This window comes from Oncorhynchus gorbuscha, linkage group LG20, assembly GCF_021184085.1.
Source record: "Oncorhynchus gorbuscha isolate QuinsamMale2020 ecotype Even-year linkage group LG20, OgorEven_v1.0, whole genome shotgun sequence".
NCBI lineage: Eukaryota > Metazoa > Chordata > Actinopteri > Salmoniformes > Salmonidae > Oncorhynchus > Oncorhynchus gorbuscha.
The window spans coordinates 30311371-30338128 of record NC_060192.1 but is presented as its reverse complement, the minus strand read 5'-3'; the positions used below and the strand labels follow the sequence as shown (position 1 = coordinate 30338128).

Genomic DNA, 26758 nt, shown 5'->3' with positions numbered 1-26758 from the left:
CAAGGTCCTACAGAAATCCCAACACTACAGAAAATCTTTGGAGGGAGTTGAAAGTTCGTGTTGCCCAGCAACAGCCCCAAAACATCACTGCTCTAGAGGAGATCTGCATGGAGGAATGGGCCAAAATACCAGCAACAGTGTGAAAACCTTGAAGACTTACAGAAAACATTTCACCTCTCATTGCCAACAAAGGGTATATAACAAAGTATTGAGATAACAAAAGTTTATTGACCAAATACTTATTTTCCACCATAATTTGCAAATTCATTAAAAATCCTACAATGTGATTTTCTGGATTTTTTTTCTCATTTTGTATGTCATAATTGAAGTATACCTACGATGAAAATGACAGGCCTCTCATCTTTTTAAGTGGGAGGTGCCAGGATGTAATTTCAGCAACTTTAAGGTTTAGCCACAATATCTCCATGTATTCTTTGGATGAACCTAATATGCATATACTGCTTCAGTTACACAGGGACTAACCAGACAATAACTTACATCATTACTTGGACTATTTTAACATACGTTTAAAAACATTTTCAATGACAAAGACATCACTGGCAACAGATTGTTCATAAATATCCGAAAGGCATTTAGTTCCCATATCTCTGTGGTGATATTTTATCTTACAGAACAAGCCGACACCAACAATAAATACTTGTTTCTGCCACAAGGCGTACAAGGCCCTACTGTTAAATACATTGCTCTGTGACAGGTGATGGAGGACAGTTTGTCTACGCCAGCGATCCCCAAAACACCTGCATCAGGCCTTGATCCACTAACCCTGTGCTGTTGACCCAAGTACACAGAGGTTCTGACCAAGATTGTAAACCCCATAGACCCACTCTGTTTACACATGGCCCTAACCAACACTCCTGGCCAGCTGTAGTTCATATTGCTGCTGGACACCAGGGGCTAACAATTAGAGGCACAGACACAATCAAACGTGGAAGAGACTAACTTCTAATAAATAAAATCACTAGTAATGTTAATAGCAATGTTTCAACTGTTAAAAATATAATTCCTCAAATGTCCAATAAAGCTTAAAACAGAGATATCCCAAAAATGGAAAGTAAAAAAACAGATGAATTGTAGTGTCAATCAGTTGAATTGTCTGCCTTCACTGCAGAGGTATTATGTGTGGGGTTTCATCCAGCTGTTCAGGGGCTCATCCCCTCCACCTCACTCTCATCTCCCCCCAGGTAGATGTGCTTCTTCTTGGTCTGGAGGGCAGGCTCATATTTCCCACGGGTGCTGCTGGCTGCCGCACTGCTGTGCCAGATCCCATAAAAGAAGTAGATTGCGAATCCTGAGGGAAGGAGTAAGAGGAATGGTTAGAGGAGTCCACAAATTCAGGTAATATTCTGCTGCTCATAAAAACAGACTTAGTTTTGAGATTCTATTGTGACTTTAGAAACATCTCCTATTGTGTAGAATGTCACGTTAACTCACCAATGGCCATCCACACAGCGAAACGGCACCACGTAGCCAGGTCCAGCTGCATCATGAGGTAGATGTTGACAAAGACACTGAACAGAGGCAGCCAAGGCAGCAGGGGCACCTAGAGGGAAGAGGTACAGGTTAGTCATACTTTTACTGCATATCAAGCTGGATTATAAACTGGTTGTGAGACATTCATAAACACTGGACCTGTCAATATTCAGAAACTGACCTTGAAGGTGAGGGCTTCCGTGCTCTCTGGTTGTCTCCAGATGATAATGACACAAAGGGCACAGAGCAAGGCCAGGACTACACACACTGTGACCCACACAGGCTGAACCTCCATCAACTCATCCAGCTTCCCTGCCAGCACCACACACAGCACAGTGATGAGCACCGCTAGAAAGGATGAAGAGAGAGAGAGTTAAAATTAGCTTTCTAAAAAAAGAAAAAAAGAGCTGCTTTGAAAACAACCAATAGTCAACCGCATAAGACGGCAAGTGTGGTTGAGAGAGGGGTCACTCACAGATAATGGCCGTGGTGGCATAGACGATGTTCCCCGAGGTCTTGGTAGGTAAGGCACCACTGGGGAAGAGGAGGAGGCAGGGGGTGAATTTTTCCCTGATGGGGCGGTCCTCCAGATCCAGGCCGTACTCATCTCCACTGTCCCCCCGGGCCACCTTCTCCCCTCCAACCAGCTCCACTAGCTTTTCTGTTTGACTGGATGAGCTCAGGGTGCCGGGCTGGTACCTGGACAGACAGACAGGTCAGTCTCCTGGAACATGGGAGGTATTCACACTGAGCGTGCCATGTAAAATACCATAAGCAAATCCAGTATAGGAGGATAATCACCGTTTCAATATCACAAATGCTAGGTTAGGTATTAAAGTATGTTTAAAATAATGTGGTATAAGTCGTCACCTACCTAAGGATAAGCACACAGATGGCCACTAGTGAGTAGGCCAGCAGTGTCCCAATGGACATGAGATCAACCAGGGCAGCCAGGTCAAAGAGGAAGGCCATCAGAGCTACAGGGAGAGGTGACAAAGCAGCATTACTCACTATATAAAGACAATCTACTCTGTGAAGTTGGTTCATTACCATCATACTCACTATATAAAGACAATCTACTCTGTGAAGTTGGTTCATTACCATCATACTCACTATATAAAGACAATCTATATAAAGACAATCTACTCTGTGAAGTTGGTTCATTACCATCATACTCACTATATAAAGACAATCTACTCTGTGAAGTTGGTTCATTACCATCATACTCACTATATAAAGACAATCTACTCTGTGAAGTTGGTTCATTACCATCATACTCACTATATAAAGACAATCTACTTTGAAGTTGGTTCATTACCATCATACTCACTATATAAAGACAATCTACTCTGTGAAGTTGGATCATTACCATCATACTCACTATATAAAGACAATCTACTCTGTGAAGTTGGTTCATTACCATCATACTCACTATATAAAAGACAATCTACTCTGTGAAGTTGGATCATTACCATCATACTCACTATATAAAAGACAATCTACTCCGTGAAGTTGGTTATTTACACAAGTTATTCAAAAACAACGGAACAAAAAACAGCATTCCGTTGTTCAGAGAATATTTTTCTACGGTCTTCCCTCATGCTGTACATTCCTACTTTCATACATAAACACAGAACAGCAGGAGTTGACTACAGTGGAACCCAGCAGTAGTAGAGCAGAACCAGATGAATGAACAGAGAGGGAGGAGGGCTGAACTCACATGCCACACAGCCAGAGACTATAGTGGCCATCAGGGGGGTCTTGGTGCGCGTGTTCATGCGGGACAGACCACGGAACAGGAGCCCATCCTCTGCCATGGCGTAGATCACCCTCGGCATGGGGAACATGGACCCAAGCAGGCTAGGAGGACAACAAACATTGACTACATAGCAAAGACAGAGTGACTTAAGTACCGATGAGCGTAGTGGAGACGTTAAGGGAGCTATAGAACAGTAGCCATAGTGTGATCTATCAACCTAACTGACCTGGTGGAGAGAGCACAGAGGGAACCCACAGCCACGATGTAGCGAGCAGGATCCCAGCCCACGTAGTTGAAGGCCTCTGGCAGGGGGCTCTGGGTGTCCAGCATGTAGTAAGGCATCATGAGGGTGAGGGCTGCAGACACCCCGAAGTAGGCGAAGAAACAGATGAGCAGAGAGGCCACGATGCCCACGGGGATGGAACGCATGGGGTTCTTAGCCTCTTCGCCTGTGGGAAAATACAAGGCAGCACTATGAGAGAGGACCACCAAAGAGAACTACAAGGCAGCACTATGAGAGAGGACCACCGAAGAGAACTACAAGGTAGCACTATGAGAGAGGACCACAAAAGAGAACTACAAGGCAGCACTATGAGAGAGGACCACCGAAGAGAACTACAAGGTAGCAACCATTTTAAAAGTGACATTTTGAATAACGGAGAAGAAGAACTCTTGAGAAGAAACGAGGTGGACCCATCTAATGTTTATCGCTAGTGCAAAGTAAATAGCTCAAATAACTTGATAAAGTACGACTAGAATTTATATATAAATGCCTTTAGTATTTTAATTTTGGAGAACCTCTTATACAATGGGTTAAAGTTATGTATAGTATCGTTAGGTGTAAAATAATGGCTACTTATCAGAAAAGTATTCAACTGTCAAGAGTTTGTTTAGCTCTGGAGCAGAGTAAGTAACTCACTGGTCGTGGCGATGCAGTCGAAACCGACGAATGCATAGAAACAGGTAGCAGCACCGGACATAATGCCACTGAGGCCAAAAGGAGCAAAACCACCCGAGCCAAACGTCTTATCCACAACCCTGAGTGACAGAGAGGACACAGGGGGTTATACTGTCATGTTTCTGAAACCAAATGCAGAGATCAAACACAGCTAGTCAGATACAAACATGATTTACTCCGTACGATTGGTCTATAATGGAATCTACAGCCAAATCTCAGCTGGTAGCCATATTAAATGAATGACTCACTCCTGGGATATGCTGGAGGTGTTGGTGTGGTTGGGGTAGGTATTAACAAAGTCCTCCAGGGTGAGGTTCCAGTGGTCTGGGTCTCCCTTCACAAAGCCTGAGATGATGATGAAGCCCAGCACCACCAGGTTGACCCCAGTGAAAATCTTATTGATCAAAGCAGACTCACTCACTCCAAATGCCAGCAGCCCTGGAGGAAGCAACATGATGGTATGATTAACACAAATCTACATTTGTACATTGTCATTTGAGTCATTTCGCAGATGCTCTTATCCAGAGCAATGTACAGTTAGTGCTTTCATCTTTAAGGTAGCTTGGTGTGACAAATCAAGTCATATTACTATACTGTACATACAGCGTTTATGACGTGGTTATTAGTCATGTACTGCCTCCCCGGGCCCCAACATTATCCATGTTGGTTGACAATGGGTCCTCACCAGTTAATAGGAGCACGATGATGAGTGCAAACAGGTCAGGGTATTCAGCCAGCACGCCCCCCGGGACCTTCATGGCCATGGAAGACCTGAAGAAGAAAGAGATCTTCTCCTCCACTAGATTGTCAAATGTAGAGCTCCAGGCTCGGGCCACACTGGCTGTACCTTAAGGACAGAGGACCAAGGAGAATAAGTTAACATGACGCAAAACATCAACCAAACTAAAGAGGATAAGCCATCCTAGAAACAAGCCTCCATCCATGAACATAGTGGCTCAATGCAAAGCCTTTGAATGCTTCACCGATTTCCAATCTACCAACTCACCGATGACATAGGAGAGGATGAGGTTCCATCCCGTGATGAAGGCCCAGATTTCACCAACCGTCACATAACTGTACAGGTACGCCGAACCCGTCTTGGGTACACGGGCGCCAAACTCGGCATAACAGAGCCCGGCCAGCATAGAGGAGAGTGCAGCGATGAGGAAGCAGAGAACGATGGCAGGGCCAGCCTTCTCCCTGGCCACTTCACCAGCCAGGACGTACACCCCTGCCCCCAGGGTGGAGCCCACCCCCAGGGCCACCAGGTCCAGTGTGGAGAGGCAGCGGGCAAAGCGTGTTCCCTCATCGGAACAATCCAGTGCCCTGCGTCGCAGCAGGATCCGGCCCAAGGAGGCCATTTTTTCTACCATGGTTGTCTGTGGAGGGAGCGGGGGCCGAGGCTGTGATCAGTTGCTGATCAGAGCAGTGAAAATGCGTCACGAGCTGAGATGCAGCAGGAGAGATCCTAAGGTCAAACACAGTGGAGAAGCAGATTCATGAGTATATAAGAAAGTGTATAGGCAAAACGTATGCTGTTAGTTCTTGCTAATGACATGAAATATTGTGATTTTAAAAAATAAATAAAAATTGTTGTGTGTGCAATCCTTGTTTGCAAACCAACTGTCTCTGGAACAACAAACAGATTAACTGATTAGTTCTCGTGTGCATGAGAGAGAGAGAACAACATGAACATTCAATAAATTTGCCCTGGCAAAGGAATAGCCTACTACTAAAATGGCTAATATTTGGTCAAGCCGGGACATTACAATTGTGTTTGATGCCACACTAGTGTATCCTCCTAATCTGGTAATTCCAGTAATTCTTCCATTTTGGGATTTGGTCCATGTTTTAAATCCCCCTCCTGCATGTTTCCAGAGAACCAAACCACACATTCTTCTAAGAAACAGCATGCTGGTATTATGGAACTTCCCAGAATTACATTGTTCTTTATTTTCATAAAGCCCTAAAGTGAATCAAACTGACACAGAGAGCTTTGATAAGCAGACATGGACGCGAACACCAGTATCTCTGTGTGTCACAATCCACTTATAACCTTCCTGGAGTACTACTAGTCTATTATAAAACTGGGTGGTTACAACCCTGAAGGCTGATTGGTTGTCAGCCATGGTATATCAGACCATCTACCACTGGTATGACAAAACATTTATTTTTACTGCTCTAATTACATTGGTAACCAGTTTATAATACCAATAAGGCACTTCAGGTGTTTGTGGTATATGGCCAATATACCACGGCTAAGGGCTGCATCAAGGAACTCCGCGTTGCGCATAAGAACAGCCCTTAGCCGTGGTATGTTAGCCATATACCACATTTCCCCTTGTGACTTATTGCTTAATTATACTCTAGTACCTAATAGGCTATATTCTATCACATATTCAAGTCCATATCAAGTTTCCAGAATACAGATAGTTCATTTTTTTATCCTAATGAAATGATACCAGGTGGTAAGACAACCACTTAGCCTACATACATTTAAAAAAAATAGTATTACCAAGTTCAACACTGTCACAAGGTTCATTTGCATTCCACCAAGAGCATGTATCAGCGTTTCCCCTATATTAATTTAGCAGCAGCGGGCCGCCAATGCCAAAAAATTGTCTCCACTCCAAAAGATGATTTTTCTTTTGACACACACAGTAAAAACGGTTTCAGTGTTAAACGACTAAACCTATATATAAAATGTACATATTATAATGGAGCTATACATTTAGGAACTGGCCATCACCAAAATAAAAACAAAACAGTCAGGGAGAAACAAAAAGCACATGTTATGGCTTGGAGCCGCCACTGATTTAGTTGATGTTTGAGCCCCAAGGCAAAAAATGTAGAATAGCAGGAAATCATACTGAACAAAAATGATTTATGTCTGTACTAAAGCCCTTTTGTGGGTAGCCATGGCTTCCCAGTGGGTGGGCCTACGATCTCCCAAGCCCACCCGCGTCTGCGCCCCTGCCCAGTCGTGTGAAATAGATAGACTAGGGCCTAATTAGTGAAGTTCAATTGACTGATTTCTTTATAAGAACTGTAACTCAGTAAAAATCTTTGCAATTTTTGCCTGTTGCGTTTATATTTTTGTTCAGTATAGCTTTAAAACAGCGTCTTTTTTTGTTCAGCCCCATTACAAAATGTGTAGAATAGCGGGAAAGTAGCTTTAAAAATGGTAAAAGTATCTCTCAGCCAATGTCAAAATGTGTAGAATTGCAAGAAATTTGCTTTAAAACAGCTTTTTTTTTTTTTATCGAACATTTCCATTTGGCGACTCTGCCATTGGCCACGCCCACTACCACACCCCTGTATACATTACGCATGTTGCACAGTACTTAAGGTCATTATGGCTACTGCTTATTCTACATATCTGAGACACTGCCTCTTCAGCAGCACACCACACACACTCTACAAAGCCTGGAGACTTGTAGCTTAGCCTGTGACACTTAGGCCTTTAATAATAAATGTGTACAGGCCCATTCTACATGTTGTTATCCATAGAACACAGTGCACAATCACCGGAAATGTGTTGAGAAAACTATTTGCATGAGGAATGGCAGTCTAAAATAAACATAGCACCTGGCCTCTGAAGGTATTGGGAAATTAAAACAATTGTTCAAAAATATCAACTTTCATGTATCGGGCATTGCGTCTGCCACATGAGTCACTGTCACAAACTGTCAACAGGGAAAATAGCCAATGCGGGTTTGATCAGGCTAGCAGCCGTGATTGGATCAGGATGGTGCTGGTATGGGGCCAAGTAGAAAATAATTGCAGCCAACAATACTGTCTCCTTTCCTTGGACACACACAATCGCTTCCCTCATTTCAGTCTGCATGGGCTTGGCATGTCCACCTTGTAACTTAAACCACTGTTCTAAAACACGGAAAGTATGACTGTGCTCTCTAGGGGTTGATTTAACAACTGAACAGTTACACAAGACGGACATGTTAAAACAGATACAGAGTGTGCTCTGCTCGCCGTGAAGAGTTAAACTAGCGATTAACCGCCTTGGGCCAGTAACCGAAAAGTTACTGGTTCGAATCCCCGAGCAGACTAGGTGAATAATCTCTTGATGTGTATTTGAGCAAGGCACTTATCCCCCCCTGGATAAGAGCATCTGCTAAGTTACTCAAAATGAAAACATAGCCATTTTAGAGTTAGGCAGGCTGCATATGTGGCCCTGGGAAAGTGCCCTCTGGCAGCCTCCCTGCCAGCGATTCATGCCCAGTGCCTGAGACGTTTAGTCCGTTTTGTTCTGCCTACTCAGTAAGCTCTCGAGATAGCCTCTTTGGTCTGAGTGATGCAGGGTGGCTGGCCTGTGTGTATGCGTGAGTGGATGTGTGAAACCAGGTTGTGAAGAAGCGAATGCTCAACTCTTCTAAATGTAACGTCTGAAAGCTCAAATCAGACATGCTCGTTGGAGCCTCCGGGCTGAAAGGGTTTAGTGTCCACCTGCCCTTCTCTTTAATAGGTCGGCTGTAGTATACAATGGATAGGACTACTTCAACAGACCTAAATGACTAGGCCTAGGCTAATTGGCCTAATACCATTTGGATTGCATTTAGGCTTTTGCTGTGGTGCTTTTCACTAGCCCCCCACCTTCCCTCTGTACTTCAGTAGATAGTGAATATTAGGTGCCTCGCCGAGCTTCTGGAAACATATCTAAAAGGATTATCCTAAGACTAACCAACCTGTTAATCTCATTAGGGACTGTTGCTCACTCTACACAAAGCATGTTATTGTTTTGACTCTCACTGTCAACAACATGTCTGTTTACTTCTCGTCTAGCCCCTTCTCTGCCAGTATGACAGTTTTTTTTGTTATCATGGTGTCCTAAACTTGCTAGTGCTAAAAGATAACACACAAAACAAACACACTGAAGACCAAATGATTCGCTTAGTTATTGTAGTGTACAAGTAACTGGAAAGAGTGGGTTCCCTTGGTGGTTATAGACAGAGTTCCTGCCCACTGGTAAAGTTCACTATTCTTCTTTTTATACCCAACATGGCAGTCATAGACACTGAAATACATAGATATTGACTAACATTAGAAAACAATTAGGCTTACACACAATGTAGATGAGAAGACCCACAGAGATAATAATAAAGGTGGAAGTAGTATGGTATGGGGGATTTATTGTCTCGCTCAGTCCCGGCGTGTGAGATAGAGAGGAGGGTTGGTGGACAGGTTGTTCTGTCCGGTCACTTGCCCTCACCAGTCTCTAAAAGGGGGATTTCTAGAGAGATTGCACAGCTTGATCAATATTGTACTACATTGTTGAGGAGAGTTATGCAAGTAACTAATAAACTTAGATTTTGCTCTACTCATAACAAAAAAATAATTTTAACTGTAACAAGCATACCCATTAACGAGTGCACTGTTCAACATGACTGGATCAGAAAATTGCAGCCCTACATTTCATGTTCGACTAACGACTGCAGACATCATGACCAGAAGAATCACGTGACAAACCGGGTCACCGTGTAATGTGGGTAGAGCAGCGTTAATTGGGGAGTGGATACTTTTTAAGAGGTTTGTACAAATGCGGCCCTCTTGCCAGCGTGGGGAATTCAAGAGTGTCCTTTCAACATTCTAATCTCAGTGGGTAGCTCACCCTTGGAGCTACGTGATGGGCGGCTACATTTCATATGTCATTGTCAATAGTTGTCCAGCTGTTTGAAGTTATGGAACAATCTGTTTTCTTGGCAAAGGAGGACATACTGCTGTGAGTGAACTGCGCAACCCCTCAAACCAATGGAACCAAGCCAACAGGGTCCCTCCCTCCTTCCTCAAGGTCCAATACATTGCCTATGACAACTGACCAGTCTAGGACAGACACCACGCTAGGTGCAAATTTGCCCCCAGAACATTTCTGAAAATGTCCCTGTAATTATCATTTATTTCCACCGATCAGCTTAGAATACTAAGGTGAACAAATAAACACCTCCAATGCAAAAAGCGACCCCTTGAAAGAGTCAGAAGGTGCAAAAAGCGACCCCTTGAAAGAGTCAGAAGGTGCAAAAAGCGACCCCTTGAAAGAGTCAGAAGGTGCAAAAAAATATATAGCATGATTTGTCCTCTGCATAATGACTAACCTGAACATCAAACTCAGTGAGTGCAAATAAAAATGTAAACCAGCTAAACCATTCTAAAGTGGTGGGAAGAACAAGAATGGCTAGCTAGGCCTATTGAGAGTGATATCATCCCGTTTATAGAAGTGACACCATCCTGCCCATGCATAACTAACAGTCGGCAATTAAGGTCACAGTTATGAAAACTTAGGACAGTAAGAGGCCTTTCTACTGACTTTGAAAAACACCAAAAGAAAGACGCCCAGGGTCCCTGCTCATCTGCGTGAACGTGCCTTTGGCATGCTGAAAGGAGGCACGAGGACTGCAGATGTGGCCAAGGCAATAAATGGCCATGTCGGTACTGTGAGACACCGAAGACAGCGCTACAGGGAGACGGGATGGACAGCTGATCATCCTCGCAGTGGCAGACCACATGTAACAACACCAGGCACAGGATCGGGACATCCAAACATCACACCTGCGGGACAGGTACAGGATGGCAACGACAACGGCCTGAGTTTCACCAGGAACACACAATCCCTAAATCAGTGCTCAGACTGTCCGCAATAGGCTGAGAGAGGCTAGACTGAGGGCTTGTAGGCCTGTTGTAAGGCAGGTCCTCACCAGACATCACCGGCAACAACATCACCTATGGGCACAAACCCACCGTTGCTGGATCAGACAGGACCGGCAAAAGGTGCTCTTCACTGACGAGGCATGGTTTTGACTTACATGGGGTGATGGTCGGATTCGCGTTTATCGTCAAAAGAATGAGCGTTACACCGAGGCATGTACTCTGGAGCGGGATCGATTTGGAGGTGGAGGGTCCATCATGGTCTGGGGCGGTGTGTCACAGCATCATCGGACTGAGCTCATTGTCATTGCAGACAATCTCAACACTGTGCGCTACAGGGAAGACATCCTCCTCCCTCATGTGGTACCCTTCCTGCTGACTCATCCTGACATGACCCTCCAGCATGACAATGCTACGAGCCATACTGCGTGTTCTGTGCGTGATTTCCTGCAAGACAGGAATATCAGTGTCCTGCCATGGCCAACGAAGAGCCTGGATCTCAATCCCATTGAGCACGTCTGGGACCTGTTGGATCGGAGGATGAGGGCTAGGGCCATTCCCCCCAGAAATGTCCTGGAACTTGCAGGTGCCTTGGTGGAAGAGTGGGGTAACATCTCACAGCAAGAACTGGCAAATCTGGTACAGTCCATGAGGAGGAGATGCACTGCAGTACTTAATGCACCTGGTGGCCACACCAGATACTGACTTACTTTTGACCTCTCCTTTGTTCAGGGACACATTATTCAATTTATGTTTCTGTCACAGGTCTGTGGAACTTGTTCAGTTTATGTCTCAGTTGTTGAATCTTTTTATGTTCATACAAATATTTACACATGTTAAGTTTGCTGAAAATAAACACAGTTGATGGTGAGGACGTTTCTTCTTTTGGTGAGTTTATTACACTAACCTGTGAAAGTTGTCTATGATCGGTTTGCTAGTTAGCTACCTTAGCATGTGTTTGTAAATTCACTCTGGCTATCTACTCAGATTTCAGAGCACTCTCGTTTGAGTGTGCCAGAGCGCAGAATAACTGATGACTAACGCCCAACACCCGTTGAATATGGGTGGTGCCAGTAAACATTGGCAAAAAAAAATCATTAAATTGTTGCCAGCAACACAGTTAAATACACCAACACTCTGGATAACATGAAAACAGACTAACCAGCTCTGCTAGGTCAAGTAAAATGGTCAGTGAGGTGTTCTCTCATTGTTGTCTCGAAGTAACGTAAACTCACCCCATTCCGTACAAATGTGCACAACCACAACATTCAAACAAGGCTACAAAGAAAACTAATGGGATTGTAGCGACTTTGCCGACTTCAAAATCGAGGGTGTGAACTAGGTTTCTATTAAAGCGTTGATCGACATGGTAATGGCTCTATAGTATTGGAGAAAAGTTGAACAAAAACTGACCCTCCGTTACATCGTGACGCGTCATGTCGTAACGTACAGTACGCATAAAGCAACTATTTCTGTCTTACAATCTCTCTCCACCAGGTGTAGCACTTCTCTCATCGTTTAAAAACAAGAAATGGACAGTGGGGGCCTCCCGGGTGGTGCAGTGGTCAAGGGCACTGTACTGCAGCGCCAGCTGTGCCACCAGAGACTCTGGGTTCGCGCCCAGGATCTGTCGTAACCGGCCGCGACCGGGAGGTCCGTGGGGCGACGCACAATTGGCCTAGCGTCGTCCGGGTTAGGGAGGGCTTGGCCAGTAGGAATATCCTTGTCTCATCATGCACCAGCGACTCCTGTGGCGGGCCGGGCGCAGTGCGCGCTAACCAAGGTTGCCAGGTGCACAGTGTTTCCTCCAACACATTGGTGCGCCTGGCTTCCGGGTTGGATGTGCGCTATGTTAAGAAACAATGCGGCTTGGTTTGGTTGTGTATCGGAGGACGCATGACTTTCAACCTTAGTCTCTCCCGAGGCCATACGGGAGTTGTAGCGATGAGACAAGATAGTAGCTACTAACAATTGGATACCACGAAAATGGGGAGAAAAAGTGATCAAATTTTTTTAAAGGGAGAAAAAAGAAGAAATGGACAGTGACGGGGGTAAGGGGGGGATACCTAGTCATTTTTTTACGTCATCACTGCATGCGATCATTCTCAAAGTCGCTGTTTACTTCTAAGATCACTTTAGCGCCGCCCTAAAAACGCAATTCAAATTCTACACAAACCTTCAAATAGGTATGTAACGACACATTATATAAACTCTTTATAGTGTTTAATTTACATTTTAGAGGCGATAAGGTGCTAAGTTGGACAGATCGAGTGAAAAAAAAGCTATTTGCCCCACCCTCTCACTATCACGCATTAGTTTCGCTTCCCCACCCGCCATTTTCAAAAAGAGCCGACGGGGCTCCATTGCCTGCTTGAATTATGCAGAAACAGGCAGCGTTTAGGTCATGTAATTGATTCTGTTGGAAAGGGGAGAAATTGTGCTTTACAATGGTATTGACATTACAGTTGATCTGGAAGTATTGCGTTTTGGGGGGCGCTAAAATAAGGGCAATTGTACGGACCAAGGCGATGAACGAGTTTACGGTAATTTACGTTAGCTAACAAGCTGGCCAACCTTGGCTTGGGTGCTTGACTGTCGCTGTGGTCAGGACGCTCGGATCAACGCTACTCCCTGGCCAGAGCGGCCAATTGAACGCTCCGAGAGCGAAACGCTCTGAATTTACCAACGCCCAGAATGCACTCCAGAGCGAATTTACGAACGCATCCATATTTATGCTACACACATCCACACAGTTCGTTGATGTGTTGTTTCCTAGCTAGCTAGTTAAATATATAAATTACATGTTAGTTAGATAACGTTTGCTAGTTGACTCAAGACTGTTTGTTTGTTAGCTAGCACGAACTGGCTAAACAATGAATTGACACTTTTTTTCACACGGCAGACAGTTGCAGTAATGTAAATTTAAACTGCACGTATTTAATTAAATTGATCATTACAATACTAGCAATATGCTAGTTAGCTCTCGTCTAAAACAATCGCGTAGCTAGCAATGCTGGTAACGTTCGTTGTAAGATGTTAGGTTTGGTAAACATTATTTGTTTCACACAAATAAATACCACTGGTCATTCTAACACCGAAACAGTAACCTTAAATGTATTGTTTCAAAATTGAGTAACAGGAGTACATCTGACAGCACACGAGAAATAATTGCGTCAGAGTTATAATAAAAGACTACGGAGCCTCGTGCAGTTCATGCAAACACATGGACCGCGATATCAAAAGGTATAAAGCAGACCTACTTTTCAGTAAAATGTGTGATGTTTTCAAGCTACTTTACCGTTACTCTTCACTCTGAAGTGTTCGGAGGATCTAGCCACACCGCACGACAAAATACTGCTGACTTCCATAGGCTGATGAAACATCCCGATTTCCTCGGTGAAATTTCCTTGTGGACTTTTTGATTTTTAGAGGGCGGAGCCAGTGACGTGTAAATCATAGTATAAACAAGCTCTTCTTTATGGGGCAGTGCTATCAGGGATTCTTTGGACCTCCACACCCTTAAACCCCACCTTCACCATTTTACATTTCAACTTCAAAGGGGGGTATGGACGTCCCAAGGATTCTAGATAGCAGGGACCCTTCTTTGAGGGGTGGAGCAAACCATTCATGAATTCCAGGGCGTTTCTTAATGTTCTAATTTAAAGTGGCTTCCTCTGTGTGTGTGTGTGTGTGTGTGTGTGTGTGTGTGTGTGTGTGTGTGTGTGTGTGTGTGTGTGTGTGTGTGTGTGTGTGTGTGTGTGTGTGTGTGTGTGTGTGTGTGAGAGAGATTACACAGACCCACAAATCATTTGAAAATAAATCAAATTTTGATAAACTATCTTTTGGGTGAAATACCAGTGTGCAATCACAGCAGCAAAATGTGTGACCTGTTGCCACACGATAAGGGCAATCAGTGAAGAACAAACACCATTGTAAATACAACCTACATCTATGTTTATTTATTTTCCCTTTCGTACTTTAACAATTTGTACATCATTACAACACTGTATGTATACAAAACATGACACTTGAAATGTCTTTATTATTTTGGAACTTTTCTAAATGTAATGTTTACTGTTCGTTTTTAATTGTTTATTTCACTTTTGTTTATTGGCTATTTCACTTGCTTTGGTAATGTAAACATATGTTTCCCATGCCAATAAAACCCTTTCAATTGAATTGAGAGATGAGAAGTCATCATGTTCATGTCTCCTTCGCCCAGATACTGGTTCAGGCAGCAGCCTGCCTTCCCCAAAAACAGCTTACCCAAGTATGGAAAGAGAGGGTCATTCTCTTTTCAAGATCTTTCACTCCAGCCACTGACCTGGCACCAAGGACTTTCCACGATATCCTCTGTAGCTTTATCACCCAGATTAATAGAATAAAAAATGTTATTCCTCTCCGCCCCCAATGCTCTTGTGTGGAGTGTTAGAGGTGCAATGACCATGTTAAATGAGGAAATACTGATGGTGTCACCAAATATCTTTAGAACTAAACCAAATAGAAACAAATGAGTCATGTGGGCAGAACAAGCAAGGCGGTGGGCAGAGCCAAGCACAAGTTTATGAGATCCTATTGGCGAATTTGAGCATATATTTGCATATTTATGTTAGGGAATGCCTACTCTGTGAAGTGTGCGGTTGCAATAACTCAATTCGCCTTTGCACTCCTTAGAAACAATAAAAAATTTAAAACTTTAGCAAAAGGTAAAGTCTAATTATCTTAGTCCACTAATGGTCATAACAGATTCTAGTTTTGGGAACAGAAAACGGTATTGAGGTCAAATGTTTCATCGATGAGAAAATGTGCAGAATGTCAGCCAAAATGAATCTCGTTCCAGCTTCTCCCACTGCCGGACACATGGCTTCCATATTTGGTAGTGAGTGGAAACGCCAAGCGGATGCTTCACACTGATACATCCGGTGAAATATCTGTCTCATTGTTCTGTGGTGTCACTATATGTATGACATATGGCCTCCCAAGTCCTCATATCTCATTGGGCATGCAAACTCTCAATAACAGACCATAATAAGAATAAAACAGAAATTAAAATATGAGAGCGTCTGGTCAGCGGGGTGGTGGCACCGGGATCCTCATCTCTCCCAAGTGGTCATTCTCTCTTTCTCCCCTTACCCATCTGTCTATCGCCTCCTTTGAATTCCATGCTGTCACAGTTACTAGCCCTTTCAAGCTTAACATCCTTATCATTTATCGCCCTCCAGGTGCCCTCGGAGAGTTCATCAATGAGCTTGATGCCTTGATAAGCTCCTTTCCTGAGGACGGCTCACCTCTCACAGTTCTGGGCGACTTTAACCTCCCCACGTCTACCTTTGACTCTTTCCTCTCTACCTCCTTCCTTCCACTCCTCTCCTCTTTTGACCTCACCCTCTCACCTTCCCCCCCTACTCACAAGGCAGGCAATACGCTCGACCTCATCTTTACTAGATGCTGTTCTTCCACTAACCTCATTGCAACTCCCCTCCAAGTCTCCGACCACTGCCTTGTATCCTTTTCCCTCTCGCTCTCATCCAACACCTCCCACACTGCCCCTACTCGGATGGTATCGCGCCGTCCCAACCTTCGCTCTCTCTCCCCCGCTACTCTCTCCTCTTCCATCCTATCATCTCTTCCCTCCGCTCAAACCTTCTCCCACCTATCTCCTGATTCTGCCTCCTCAACCCTCCTCTCCTCCCTCTCTGCATCCCTTGACTCTCTATGTCCCCTATCCTCCAGGCCGGCTCGGTCCTCCCCTCCCGCTCCGTGGCTCGATGACTCATTGCGAGCTCACAGAACAGGGCTCCGGGCAGCCGAGCGGAAATGGAGGAAAACTCGCCTCCCTGCGGACCTGGCATCCTTTCACTCCCTCCTCTCTACATTTTCCTCCTCTGTCTCTGCTGCTAAAGCCACTTTCTACCACGCTAAATTCCAAGCATCTGCCTCTAACCCTAGGAAGCTCTTTGCCACCTTCTCCTCCCTCCTGAATCCTCCGCCCCCTCCCCCCTCCTCCCTCTCTGCAGATGACTTCGTCAACCATTTTGAAAAGAAGGTCGACGACATCCGATCCTCGTTTGCTAAGTCAAACGACACCGCTGGTTCTGCTCACACTGCCCTACCCTGTGCTCTGACCTCTTTCTCCCTCTCTCTCCAGATGAAATCTCGCGTCTTGTGACGGCCGGCCGCCCAACAACCTGCCCGCTTGACCCTATCCCCTCCTCTCTTCTCCAGACCATTTCCGGAGACCTTCTCCCTTACCTCACCTCGCTCATCAACTCATCCCTGACCGCTGGCTACGTCCCTTCCGTCTTCAAGAGAGCGAGAGTTGCACCCCTTCTGAAAAAACCTACACTCGATCCCTCCGATGTCAACAATTACAGACCAGTATCCCTTCTTTCTTTTCTCTCCAAAACTCTTGAACGTGCCGTCCTTGGCCAGCTCTCCCGCTATCTCTCTCTGAATGACCTTCTTGATCCAAATCAGTCAGGTTTCAAGACTAGTCATTCAACTGAGACTGCTCTCCTCTGTATCACGGAGGCGCTCCGCACTGCTAAAGCTAACTCTCTCTCCTCTGCTCTCATCCTTCTAGATCTATCGGCTGCCTTCGATACTGTGAACCATCAGATCCTCCTCTCCACCCTCTCTGAGTTGGGCATCTCCGGCGCGGCCCACGCTTGGATTGCGTCCTACCTGACAGGTCGCTCCTACCAGGTGGCGTGGCGAGAATCTGTCTCCTCACCACGCGCTCTCACCACTGGTGTCCCCCAGGGCTCTGTTCTTGGCCCTCTCCTATTCTCGCTATACACCAAGTCACTTGGCTCTGTCATAACCTCACATGGTCTCTCTTATCATTGCTATGCAGACGACACACAATTAATCTTCTCCTTTCCCCCTTCTGATGACCAGGTGGCGAATCGCATCTCTGCATGTCTGGCAGACATATCAGTGTGGATGACGGATCACCACCTCAAGCTGAACCTCGGCAAGACGGAGCTGCTCTTCCTCCCGGGGAAGGACTGCCCGTTCCATGATCTCGCCATCACGGTTGACAACTCCATTGTGTCCTCCTCCCAGAGCGCCAAGAACCTTGGCGTGATCCTGGACAACACCCTGTCGTTCTCAACCAACATCAAGGCGGTGGCCCGTTCCTGTAGGTTCATGCTCTACAACATCCGCAGAGTACGACCCTGCCTCACACAGGAAGCGGCGCAGGTCCTCATCCAGGCACTTGTCATCTCCCGTCTGGATTACTGCAACTCGCTGTTGGCTGGGCTCCCTGCCTGTGCCATTAAACCCCTTCAACTCATCCAGAACGCCGCAGCCCGTCTGGTGTTCAACCTTCCCAAGTTCTCTCACGTCACCCCGCTCCTCCGCTCTCTCCACTGGCTTCCAGTTGAAGCTCGCATCCGCTACAAGACCATGGTGCTTGCCTACGGAGCTGTGAGGGGAACGGCACCTCAGTACCTCCAGGCTCTGATCAGGCCCTACACCCAAACAAGGGCACTGCGTTCATCCACCTCTGGCCTGCTCGCCTCCCTACCACTGAGGAAGTACAGCTCCCGCTCAGCCCAGTCAAAACTGTTCGCTGCCCTGGCCCCCCAATGGTGGAACAAACTCCCTCACGACGCCAGGACAGCGGAGTCAATCACCACCTTCCGGAGACACCTGAAACCCCACCTCTTTAAGGAATACCTAGGATAGGATAAGTAATCCCTCTCACCCCACCCCCCCTAAGTTTTAGATGCACTATTGTTAAGTGACTGTCCCACTGGATGTCATAAGGTGAATGCACCAATTTGTAAGTCGCTCTGGATAAGAGCGTCTGCTAAATGACTTAAATGTAATGTAATGTAAATGTAATATCCCACAATGCTTCATTTGGTTAGTCTTTCTATTTGACTATTTTTAGTTTAACTTTGGTTAATACCCAACCTATTGTCCTTGCTCAGTGACGTCTGCCTCCCTCAAGGCCGGCATCGAGTTGCTCTTTCAATTAACTACCACTTCATCAAGCTAACAAAACTGTGTGTTTCCCTAAATAAAACAAGCATCGTCACCACTAGCCTTATGCTCTGGGATGGTATCGCCGTCTGCACCATTAACATAACACTGCTAATCTCACTACTGTCCCATGCAGTTCAACCATTCTGCCCCCTTTCATTGCACAGGACAAGGCCTGTAGATCAAATCAAATCAAATCAAATTTATTTATATAGCCCTTCGTACATCAGCTGATATCTCAAAGTGCTGTACAGAAACCCAGCCTAAAACCCCAAACAGCAAACAATGCAGGTGTAAAAGCACGGTGGCTAGGAAAAACTCCCTAGAAAGGCCAAAACCTAGGAAGAAACCTAGAGAGGAACCGGGCTATGTGGGGTGGCCAGTCCTCTTCTGGCTGTGCCGGGTAGAGATTATAACAGAACATGACCAAGATGTTCAAATGTTCATAAATGACCAGCATGGTCAAATAATAATAAGGCAGAACAGTTGAAACTGGAGCAGCAGCACAGTCAGATGGACTGGGGACAGCAAGGAGCCATCATGTCAGGTAGTCCTGGGGCACGGTCCTAGGGCTCAGGTCCTCCGAGAGAGAGAAAGAAAGAGAGAATTAGAGAGAGCATATGTGGGGTCAAAAGAGAGATCAAAAATCCTAGATCAAAAGAGAGGCCTGTTTTTTTGCCATCAGTAGATATTCTCAGTCTCGATTGACATCAAACATAAGCTCTGCAGTTTTGGTAATGGGTTCTCCAAAAACTCAACTCTTTTTTGTTTAGCACTATATTCTAAGAAATATCACATGGGGACGTGATCTAAAGCACGTTTAACTGAAAAAATATGCAGTGTTTGTACTCAAGCATTATTTTATAGCATGAACAGCCCATTGTGAATAATTTCATCCCCTGCTTTAGTAACTAACTTGACCACACCTGCACAATGTATGTGGGGTGGCTACAAAGGAGCAGAAAATCCCATTATTTTAGTACTACTTTCAATTAAATCTTAACATATGGTTATTTGGGACAATTGTGTTATTTGGGACAATTGTGTTGTATTACAGTCAACTTTAATTAGATTTTTGAGCCATGAACCATACAGGTCAGGTATTTTGGGGAGAAGTTAAATCCCCTTGACTACACTTTCCTTCCCCCTGTTAATCCCGCAGAGTATGCTACTAAGAAATTAAAGTTAAAGTTTAACAGAGCAAGTAACCCCATTCATCCATCCACCAAACTACAGCACTCAGTACTTTGGTTGTCCATGGAGTGTAATCTTATATAACCATGCTGACCTATTTTTGAAGTTATTAGTTATACCAAGAGTTTACATTTTAACACGGATTATGATTGCTGGAAAATGCTTATAAAGGGAAAATAGCTGGTTTATTAGAATATGACTTGCTCTCGACTAAGAACTATGTTTCCATAAACTAATCTCTTGGAGCAACAGGGACTATTCTACTTCCGGAATCAGCTGGACACATACGAGGCCACCTAAGAAATGACATTCTAGTTAAAAATCAAATTCAGGAAATAAACAGTATGGTCCTGTACAAGGAAATAAACAGTATGGTCCTGTACAAGGAAATAAACAGTATGGTCCTGTACAAGATGCAGGAAACACGTATCCCGACATGTAATTGAACAGACCATTTAAAAGAGACAACTGGACATAGCCTTACAGGTAGAGGGAATTTTATTTATGGTACAAACAAGGCAGCTCTTCTGAAAACGGAGATTAAATGTACATGATAATAATGAAGACAAAATACATACGACAAAAAAGGCATTCAAGAAATACTTTAGGTCAATAAACTTCATGCCAAAAGCTTCTTTATCAATAAAAATGTGTGGATTATTCATCAGCCCCTTGTTTTCACAGTGGTTTGATTACCTGACATTACATTCCCATAAACAGACTGAAGACGATGCAAAGACTGAGAATGAACAATTCAAGGCAAACCAAGTCAGAAAAAAAATCGGATAATAAAAAGTTAAATCATAATAGAAAAATCTAACTGCATGAGCATGTTGGAAAGCCACAAATTCTTATTTCAATGGAAAATGCAAAGAAACATGAAATGTCATGTTAGAGGAAAAGTATGGGAAGATCTCCCTTTAAATTTTTTTTTCCAATGATGCTACATTTTGCTTAACTTTGGAAGGTACCATTGTTTACTGACATCCATCAGAGATTTTAATCATACAATTGGAGAAACAACTTTGGTTACGGTGGGTACAAAGGGACGGAGATACCTTTAAGTTTTCAATCATAATGTAAGAAATCAGACTATTACAAAAGTGAAACGTCTCCAGAAGGAATGACAGAAATAGGTATTTTTTCATTATTGATGCGTGAAAAAAAATGGGTAACCCATTAACTGGAATGACAGAACCATGAACATATAATCCTTTAGGCTATGCTGGGCAGAGAGAGTATAACAATTTCCTCTCAAACAGCTATCATATATACTTTACACGTAGACACAGCCAGTCTTCTATGGATGAAGATCATTAGAGCGAGAGATTGTGATTTGTAGATTAAATCATTCAAGAAAATAATTTATTGAGGGAGGGACAAAGACAAGTGAAACAAATGTAGCTGGGAGGTTGGGCAGATTATGAGGCATAGCTGGAATTGATACATAGAGGTGGACTCAACTACAGTGTCAAATGCAATGCTTTTTTTTTAGGGGGAAAATTCAGTCAGATACAGATTTTTTAAAAGAAAATCTAATTTCAGTTTATTTGTAAATCTGCAACAATGTACTAACTTCCCTGTAACACACCCCATTTAGTGTACTTGGCTACACACACATTATAGGGCTGCGGAGGGCCGTGAACCGGTGTAGCTGGGGTATCTAGAAGAATATACATGTATATACAGTACAAGGCATTAGAGAGACAGAGGCAGCTGTCAGAGGTGGTTGCGGCTGCGACGGGGACAGGGCTCTGTATGCTTTATCGGGACGAGGTGATAAATCAGACGTGTTCTGGCCGGTGCTATGCACATCTCGCCTCTGGATCACTGGATCTGGATCCCAAACAATTGTGCCACATATGATCATATATCGTCTTTCCATTAGTGAAAGAGATGTTCCACACATTGTGTAAAGTCAGGTCAGATTTATTTTATTTTATACTAATTAAGCAGCACAGATATATTAGCCATGTGAACTGTCACTAACATCACAAGATTGTGGCCATGCATGCTATCATCTGACTTCCAAAAGATTTTAGTGTTTAAAAAGTAAATAAACAGTCAAACTTACTTCATACCTGTATAAAAAGAGAATAAATAGAATCAGTAAACACACCACTCAATTCACCATACACAGTAGTATTTACAACATATGAAATAAAACAAGTACCGTAATTTCCGGACTATAAGCAGCTACTTTATTCCCACACTTTGAACCTCGCGGTTTATACAATGACGCGGCTAATTTATGGATTTTTCCCGCTTTCACAAGATTCATGCCGCCAAAAAACTGAGCACCGTCACATAATGTGACGTAAATCGAGCGTGCTCAAACTTCCCATCATTCTGATTACGGGAGTCATTTTGTCACCCTCATCATGGCAAAGACACGGAGAAATGCATATGATGCAGCTTTCAAGTTGAAGGCGATCGATCTGGGTGTTGGAAAAGGAAATAGAGCTACTGCACGGGAGCTTGGCCTTAATGAGTCGATGATAAGACGTTGGAAACAGCAGTGTGAGGAACTGACTCAGTGCAAAAATACAACAAAAGCTTTCAGAGGGAAGAAAAGCAGATGGCCCAAACTAGAACATGAGCTTGAAGACTGGGTCAACACACAGAGAGCAGACGGCCGAGGTGTTTCAACTGAGGCTATTCAATTCCGACACCGAAGGAGATGACTTCAGTGGTTTCAGTGCACAGGAGGAAGATAGTGACCAATGACTTTCTTGGTAGGCTACTGTTTACTGCATTTAAAAAAAAAATTGTTACAAGCCGTGTTTCGTTTAAAAGCCTATTTATTTTTGTTACAAGCTGTGTTTCGTTAAAAAGCCTACAGGGAGGAGGTGAGGGCCCTCGGAGTGTGGTGTCAGGAAAATAACCTCACACTCAACGTCAACAAAACTAAGGAGATGATTGTGGACTTCAGGAAACAGCAGAGGGAACACCCCCCTATCCACATCGATGGAACAGTAGTGGAGAGGGTAGCTAGTTTTAAGTTCCTCGGCATACACATCACAGACAATCTGAATTGGTCCACTCACACTGACAGCGTCGTGAAGAAGGCGCAGCAGCGCCTATTCAACCTCAGGAGGCTGAAGAAATTCGGCTTGTCACCAAAAGCACTCACAAACTTCTACAGATGCACAATCGAGAGCATCCTGGCAGGCTGTATCACCGCCTGGTACGGCAACTGCTCCGCCCTCAACCGTAAGGCTCTCCAGAGGGTAGTGAGGACTGCACAACGCATCACCGGGGGCAAACTACCTGCCCTCCAGGACACCTACACCACCCGTTGTTACAGGTAGGCCATAAAGATCATCAAGGACATCAACCACCCGAACCACTGCCTGTTCACCCCGCTATCATCCAGAAGGCGAGGTCAGTACAGGTGCATCAAAGCTGGGACCGAGAGACTGAAAAACAGCTTCTATCTCAAGGCCATCAGACTGTTAAACAGCCACCACTAACACTGAGTGGCTGCTGCCAACACACTGTCATTGACACTGACCCAACTCCAGCCATTTTAATAATGGGAATTGATGGGAAATGATGTAAATATATCACTAGCCACTTTAAACAATGCTACCTTATATAATGTTACTTACCCTACATTATTCATCTCATATGCATATGTATATACTGTACTCTACATCATCGACTGCATCCTTATGTAACACATGTATCACTAGCCACTTTAACTATGCCACTTTGTTTACTTTGTCTACACACTCATCTCATATGTATATACTGTACTCGATACCATCTACTGTATGCTGCTCTGTACCATCACTCATTCATATATCCTTATGTACATGTTCCTTATCCCCTTACACTGTGTATAAGACAGTAGTTTTGGAATTGTTAGTTAGATTACTTGTTGGTTATCACTGCATTGTCGGAACTAGAAGCACAAGCATTTCGCTACACTCGCATTAACATCTGCTAACCATGTGTATGTGACAAATAAAATTTGATTTGATTTGATTTTTTTATTTTTGTTACAAGCCGTGTTTCGTTAAAAAGCCTATTTATTTTTGTTGCAAGCTGTGTTTTGTTTAAAGGCTGTGTAAAGTTAATTTGTTTCAATGTACAGGTAGGCACCTGCGGCTTATAGACATGTGCGGCTTATTTATGTATAAAATACATTTTTATTTATTTTATTCAGTGGGTGCGGCTTATATTCAGGTGCGCTTAATAGTCCAGAAATTACAGTACTGCACTACTTTGAATGGCAAAGAGCTCAGTGGAAAAATAACAAATGAGAGAAGGGGAACAGAGCTAGGGTAAAGAGCAGAAAGCAGTCATTTCCACAGCCCATTGTCAAACCCAACGGCCGTACCTTTCCGGGAATGTAGTTACGGTCAAGGCTCTCGTCCTGCAAAAACATGTGAAGACAGCGCTCGTTTTGAGCGAGAGGATGACCCGCAATTCTAGAAAAAAAGAGAAAGACATTAATTTATTTTTAAAAAGATATGCATTTAAACATCTTGCCGACTGTGCATTTAAAAAATGGTGTCTAAAAATATGACTTTTAGTTATCCACACCAGCAGAAGCCAATTCCAAATCTGTCACCACAACATTGTTTCAGCTTACTTCACATTATTACAAAAAGGTTGATCTTGGTTAGCTCAAAATGTATGTTTTCTCCTGGCATCGGTTGTCTCAAGATGATCCTCTAATGTTTAATAAGTTAAGACCCACCTGTTGATGAACTGCTCAAGACCCACACGTCGCTCTTCGATGAAAGCCTCTTCAAAAATGCCTTCATCCCCGCGGAAAGGTAGCTGTCTCTTCAGTGCCTTCCCAGGCAAGGGCGGTACTACAATCTGGAATAAATCAATAGCAATGTACTTAGTCCTTAGCCGTTAAAATAGCTGATTAATTTAACCATGACTAATTACATTATTATTTCTCTAACTAATGACATTAGTAATGTAATAAGCAACTTGTGTAGACGTCACCATTGAGAAAAACCCTACTGTAATGATATGTAGATACAGTATTTATTATAGTCCATCAATATAGGTCCTACCCAAAATACATTCGAACCCAAAACAAATAGATAAATCTGTCACTCACCTTGCTGTCTCGCTCCAACTCATTCTTCAACCACTCAAAGTCACTGTATCTTCTTCGCACAATGGAATCCTTTAACTTAAAAATCGGCAGGTTTGTCTGCATTTAATGAAAACAGAAACAAGAATATTCTCGTCAAGAGACAGCCACCAAGTATATAACTAACGTTAGCTAACCCTGTTGGCCTAAAAGGGCTAGAAAGTTAACGTTACCTCAAAGGGTATTTTAATAACTTCCCTAGCTGACAGTGCTAGGTTAGCTATCTAGTAGGCCCGTTCTTCTTAAGACCTCAGTGAGAAGGCCGGACTAAATCCTGGGCCTCGATTTTCATCCACCTAACGTCCGTAAGCTATAACTAATTAGCTAGCTGAAAATGTTTGTAGGTTTAGCTAGATATGTAACGACAGATATCTAGCTTCAGCAAACCTACCCGCATACGGACTTCGTAAGTTGTGAAACGGTTCCGCCCGACTCCAACAGTTTGTGGGTCATAAACGTCAATTTCAAGAAAATTGCTGGGGGGACCATAAGCATCCGTCAGGTCCTGAGGCTTTGAATTTAACCGGCGAGTATCAGCCACTGTGGGATCTGACATTTTCCTTATCCGACAAACCCAGTGAGTTCACGTCAGAACACTCAATAGTGAGAAATAATTATTAGATCTCCCTTTTCATTAATTTGATGTGGTATGCAAATGTAAATGAATCTACCCTGATTTAGAGGGCCACCCTGTGCCCTCTCTCGCTACACACACCCAGCCACACTGAGGGAGTTCGATTAAGTGCACCGGTGCTATGGCCCATGATGTAAAAGCGGTGTCGAGGTGCGCCCTCTCAAATGGAACAGTAATCTGCGCCAGTCGGTCATGTTTTATCAACAAGGCAACAATATGTATCGTTCAAAAACATACAATATCTCCTTTCCTTAAAATATATGCTCAAATGTTACAACTAGTTTTCATTGCGAAGGTAGATAAAGCATTTAAAAAGAGCAATACATTTTGCATGTGAAAACACCGATTCCTACAAATTACTCCACGACTTTCGGTGTCGGCCTAAACGGGTTCTAAAAACGAACGCAATCAACGCTAACCCGGGAATGTCCGGATAATTAATCGAATCCCCACACTGACTGAACGTGCCACGGTATCAAATGCTGTACGTCCATTCTGGAAATGTCATAAAATAGATTCAAACGCCTCAAACTTTAGACAAACATACTGTACATGTCATGCAGTGTTTTCAGTTGAAGTTTGTTATTTGTCAGATAAACTATCTCCTGGGGGGAGGGGGCTAAAGAAAGCAGGGATCAAATGTGATATTATTTTGAACACATGAGGCACAATTCAAACATAAATGTATTCAAATATAGGTGTAAAATAAGCTAACAGAGGAATTAGCCAATTATAACAATTGCTTATATAACTCTATTTTTCTAAACTGCATTGTTGGTTAAGGGCTTGTAAGTAAGCATTTCTTGGCTGATTCACGTGATGTGTTGTCTCTACCTTCTTGCCTTTGTGCTGTCGTCTGTGCCCAATAAGGTTTGTACCATGTTTTGTGCTGCTGCCATGTTGTCATGTGGTGTTGCTACCATGCTGTGTTGTCATGTGTTGCTGCCA

General features: G+C 43.8%; 2 protein-coding genes across 4 annotated transcripts; both read right to left on the bottom strand.

Annotated features, from left to right (window-relative positions):
- Nucleotides 1–208: 208 nt before the first annotated feature.
- LOC124006720 (cationic amino acid transporter 3-like) lies at nt 209–14319 on the bottom strand. The gene is made up of 12 exons (XM_046316834.1): nt 14164–14319; nt 5215–5676; nt 4894–5055; nt 4457–4646; nt 4170–4288; nt 3477–3699; nt 3212–3351; nt 2366–2468; nt 1967–2190; nt 1673–1839; nt 1453–1561; nt 209–1309 (listed from the first exon to the last, which is right to left on the bottom strand). The coding sequence occupies exons 2-12, from the start codon at nt 5579–5581 to the stop codon at nt 1161–1163; spliced, it is 1953 nt and encodes a 650-aa protein (XP_046172790.1). The 5' UTR covers nt 5582–5676; nt 14164–14319; the 3' UTR covers nt 209–1160.
- A 6215-nt stretch (nt 14320–20534) lies between these two features.
- Nucleotides 20535–25938, bottom strand: LOC124006724 (sorting nexin-12-like). Of its 3 annotated transcripts, XM_046316838.1 has the most exons (6): nt 25568–25934; nt 25141–25236; nt 24763–24887; nt 24400–24490; nt 22129–22135; nt 20535–21890 (listed from the first exon to the last, which is right to left on the bottom strand). In XM_046316838.1, the coding sequence occupies exons 1-5, from the start codon at nt 25730–25732 to the stop codon at nt 22130–22132; spliced, it is 483 nt and encodes a 160-aa protein (XP_046172794.1). In that variant the 5' UTR covers nt 25733–25934; the 3' UTR covers nt 20535–21890; nt 22129. The 3 variants fall into 3 exon arrangements, with proteins under 3 accessions (XP_046172794.1, XP_046172796.1, XP_046172795.1); XM_046316840.1 differs by lacking the exon at nt 22129–22135 and having other exon boundaries at nt 25568–25938; XM_046316839.1 differs by lacking the exon at nt 20535–21890 and having other exon boundaries at nt 21968–22135; nt 25568–25937.
- Nucleotides 25939–26758: the final 820 nt, after the last annotated feature.

Bases quoted from the DNA above. Each gene is read 5' to 3' on its own strand.
- LOC124006720 (XM_046316834.1), bottom strand. From the start codon at position 5,581: ATGGTAGAAAAAATGGCCTCCTTGGGCCGGATCCTGCTGCGACGCAGG. The intron at 4,647-4,893 runs GTGAGGACCCAT...TGCTTCCTCCAG, and splicing joins CATCGTGCTCCTATTAACTG to GGCTGCTGGCATTTGGAGTG. The intron at 2,191-2,365 runs GTAGGTGACGAC...CTGTCTGTCCAG, and splicing joins ATCTGTGTGCTTATCCTTAG to GTACCAGCCCGGCACCCTGA.
- LOC124006724 (XM_046316840.1), bottom strand. From the start codon at position 25,732: ATGTCAGATCCCACAGTGGCTGATACTCGCCGGTTAAATTCAAAGCCT. The intron at 25,237-25,567 runs GTAGGTTTGCTG...CATTAAATGCAG, and splicing joins CTTACGAAGTCCGTATGCGG to ACAAACCTGCCGATTTTTAA. The intron at 24,888-25,140 runs GTGAGTGACAGA...GATTTATTCCAG, and splicing joins AGTTGGAGCGAGACAGCAAG to ATTGTAGTACCGCCCTTGCC.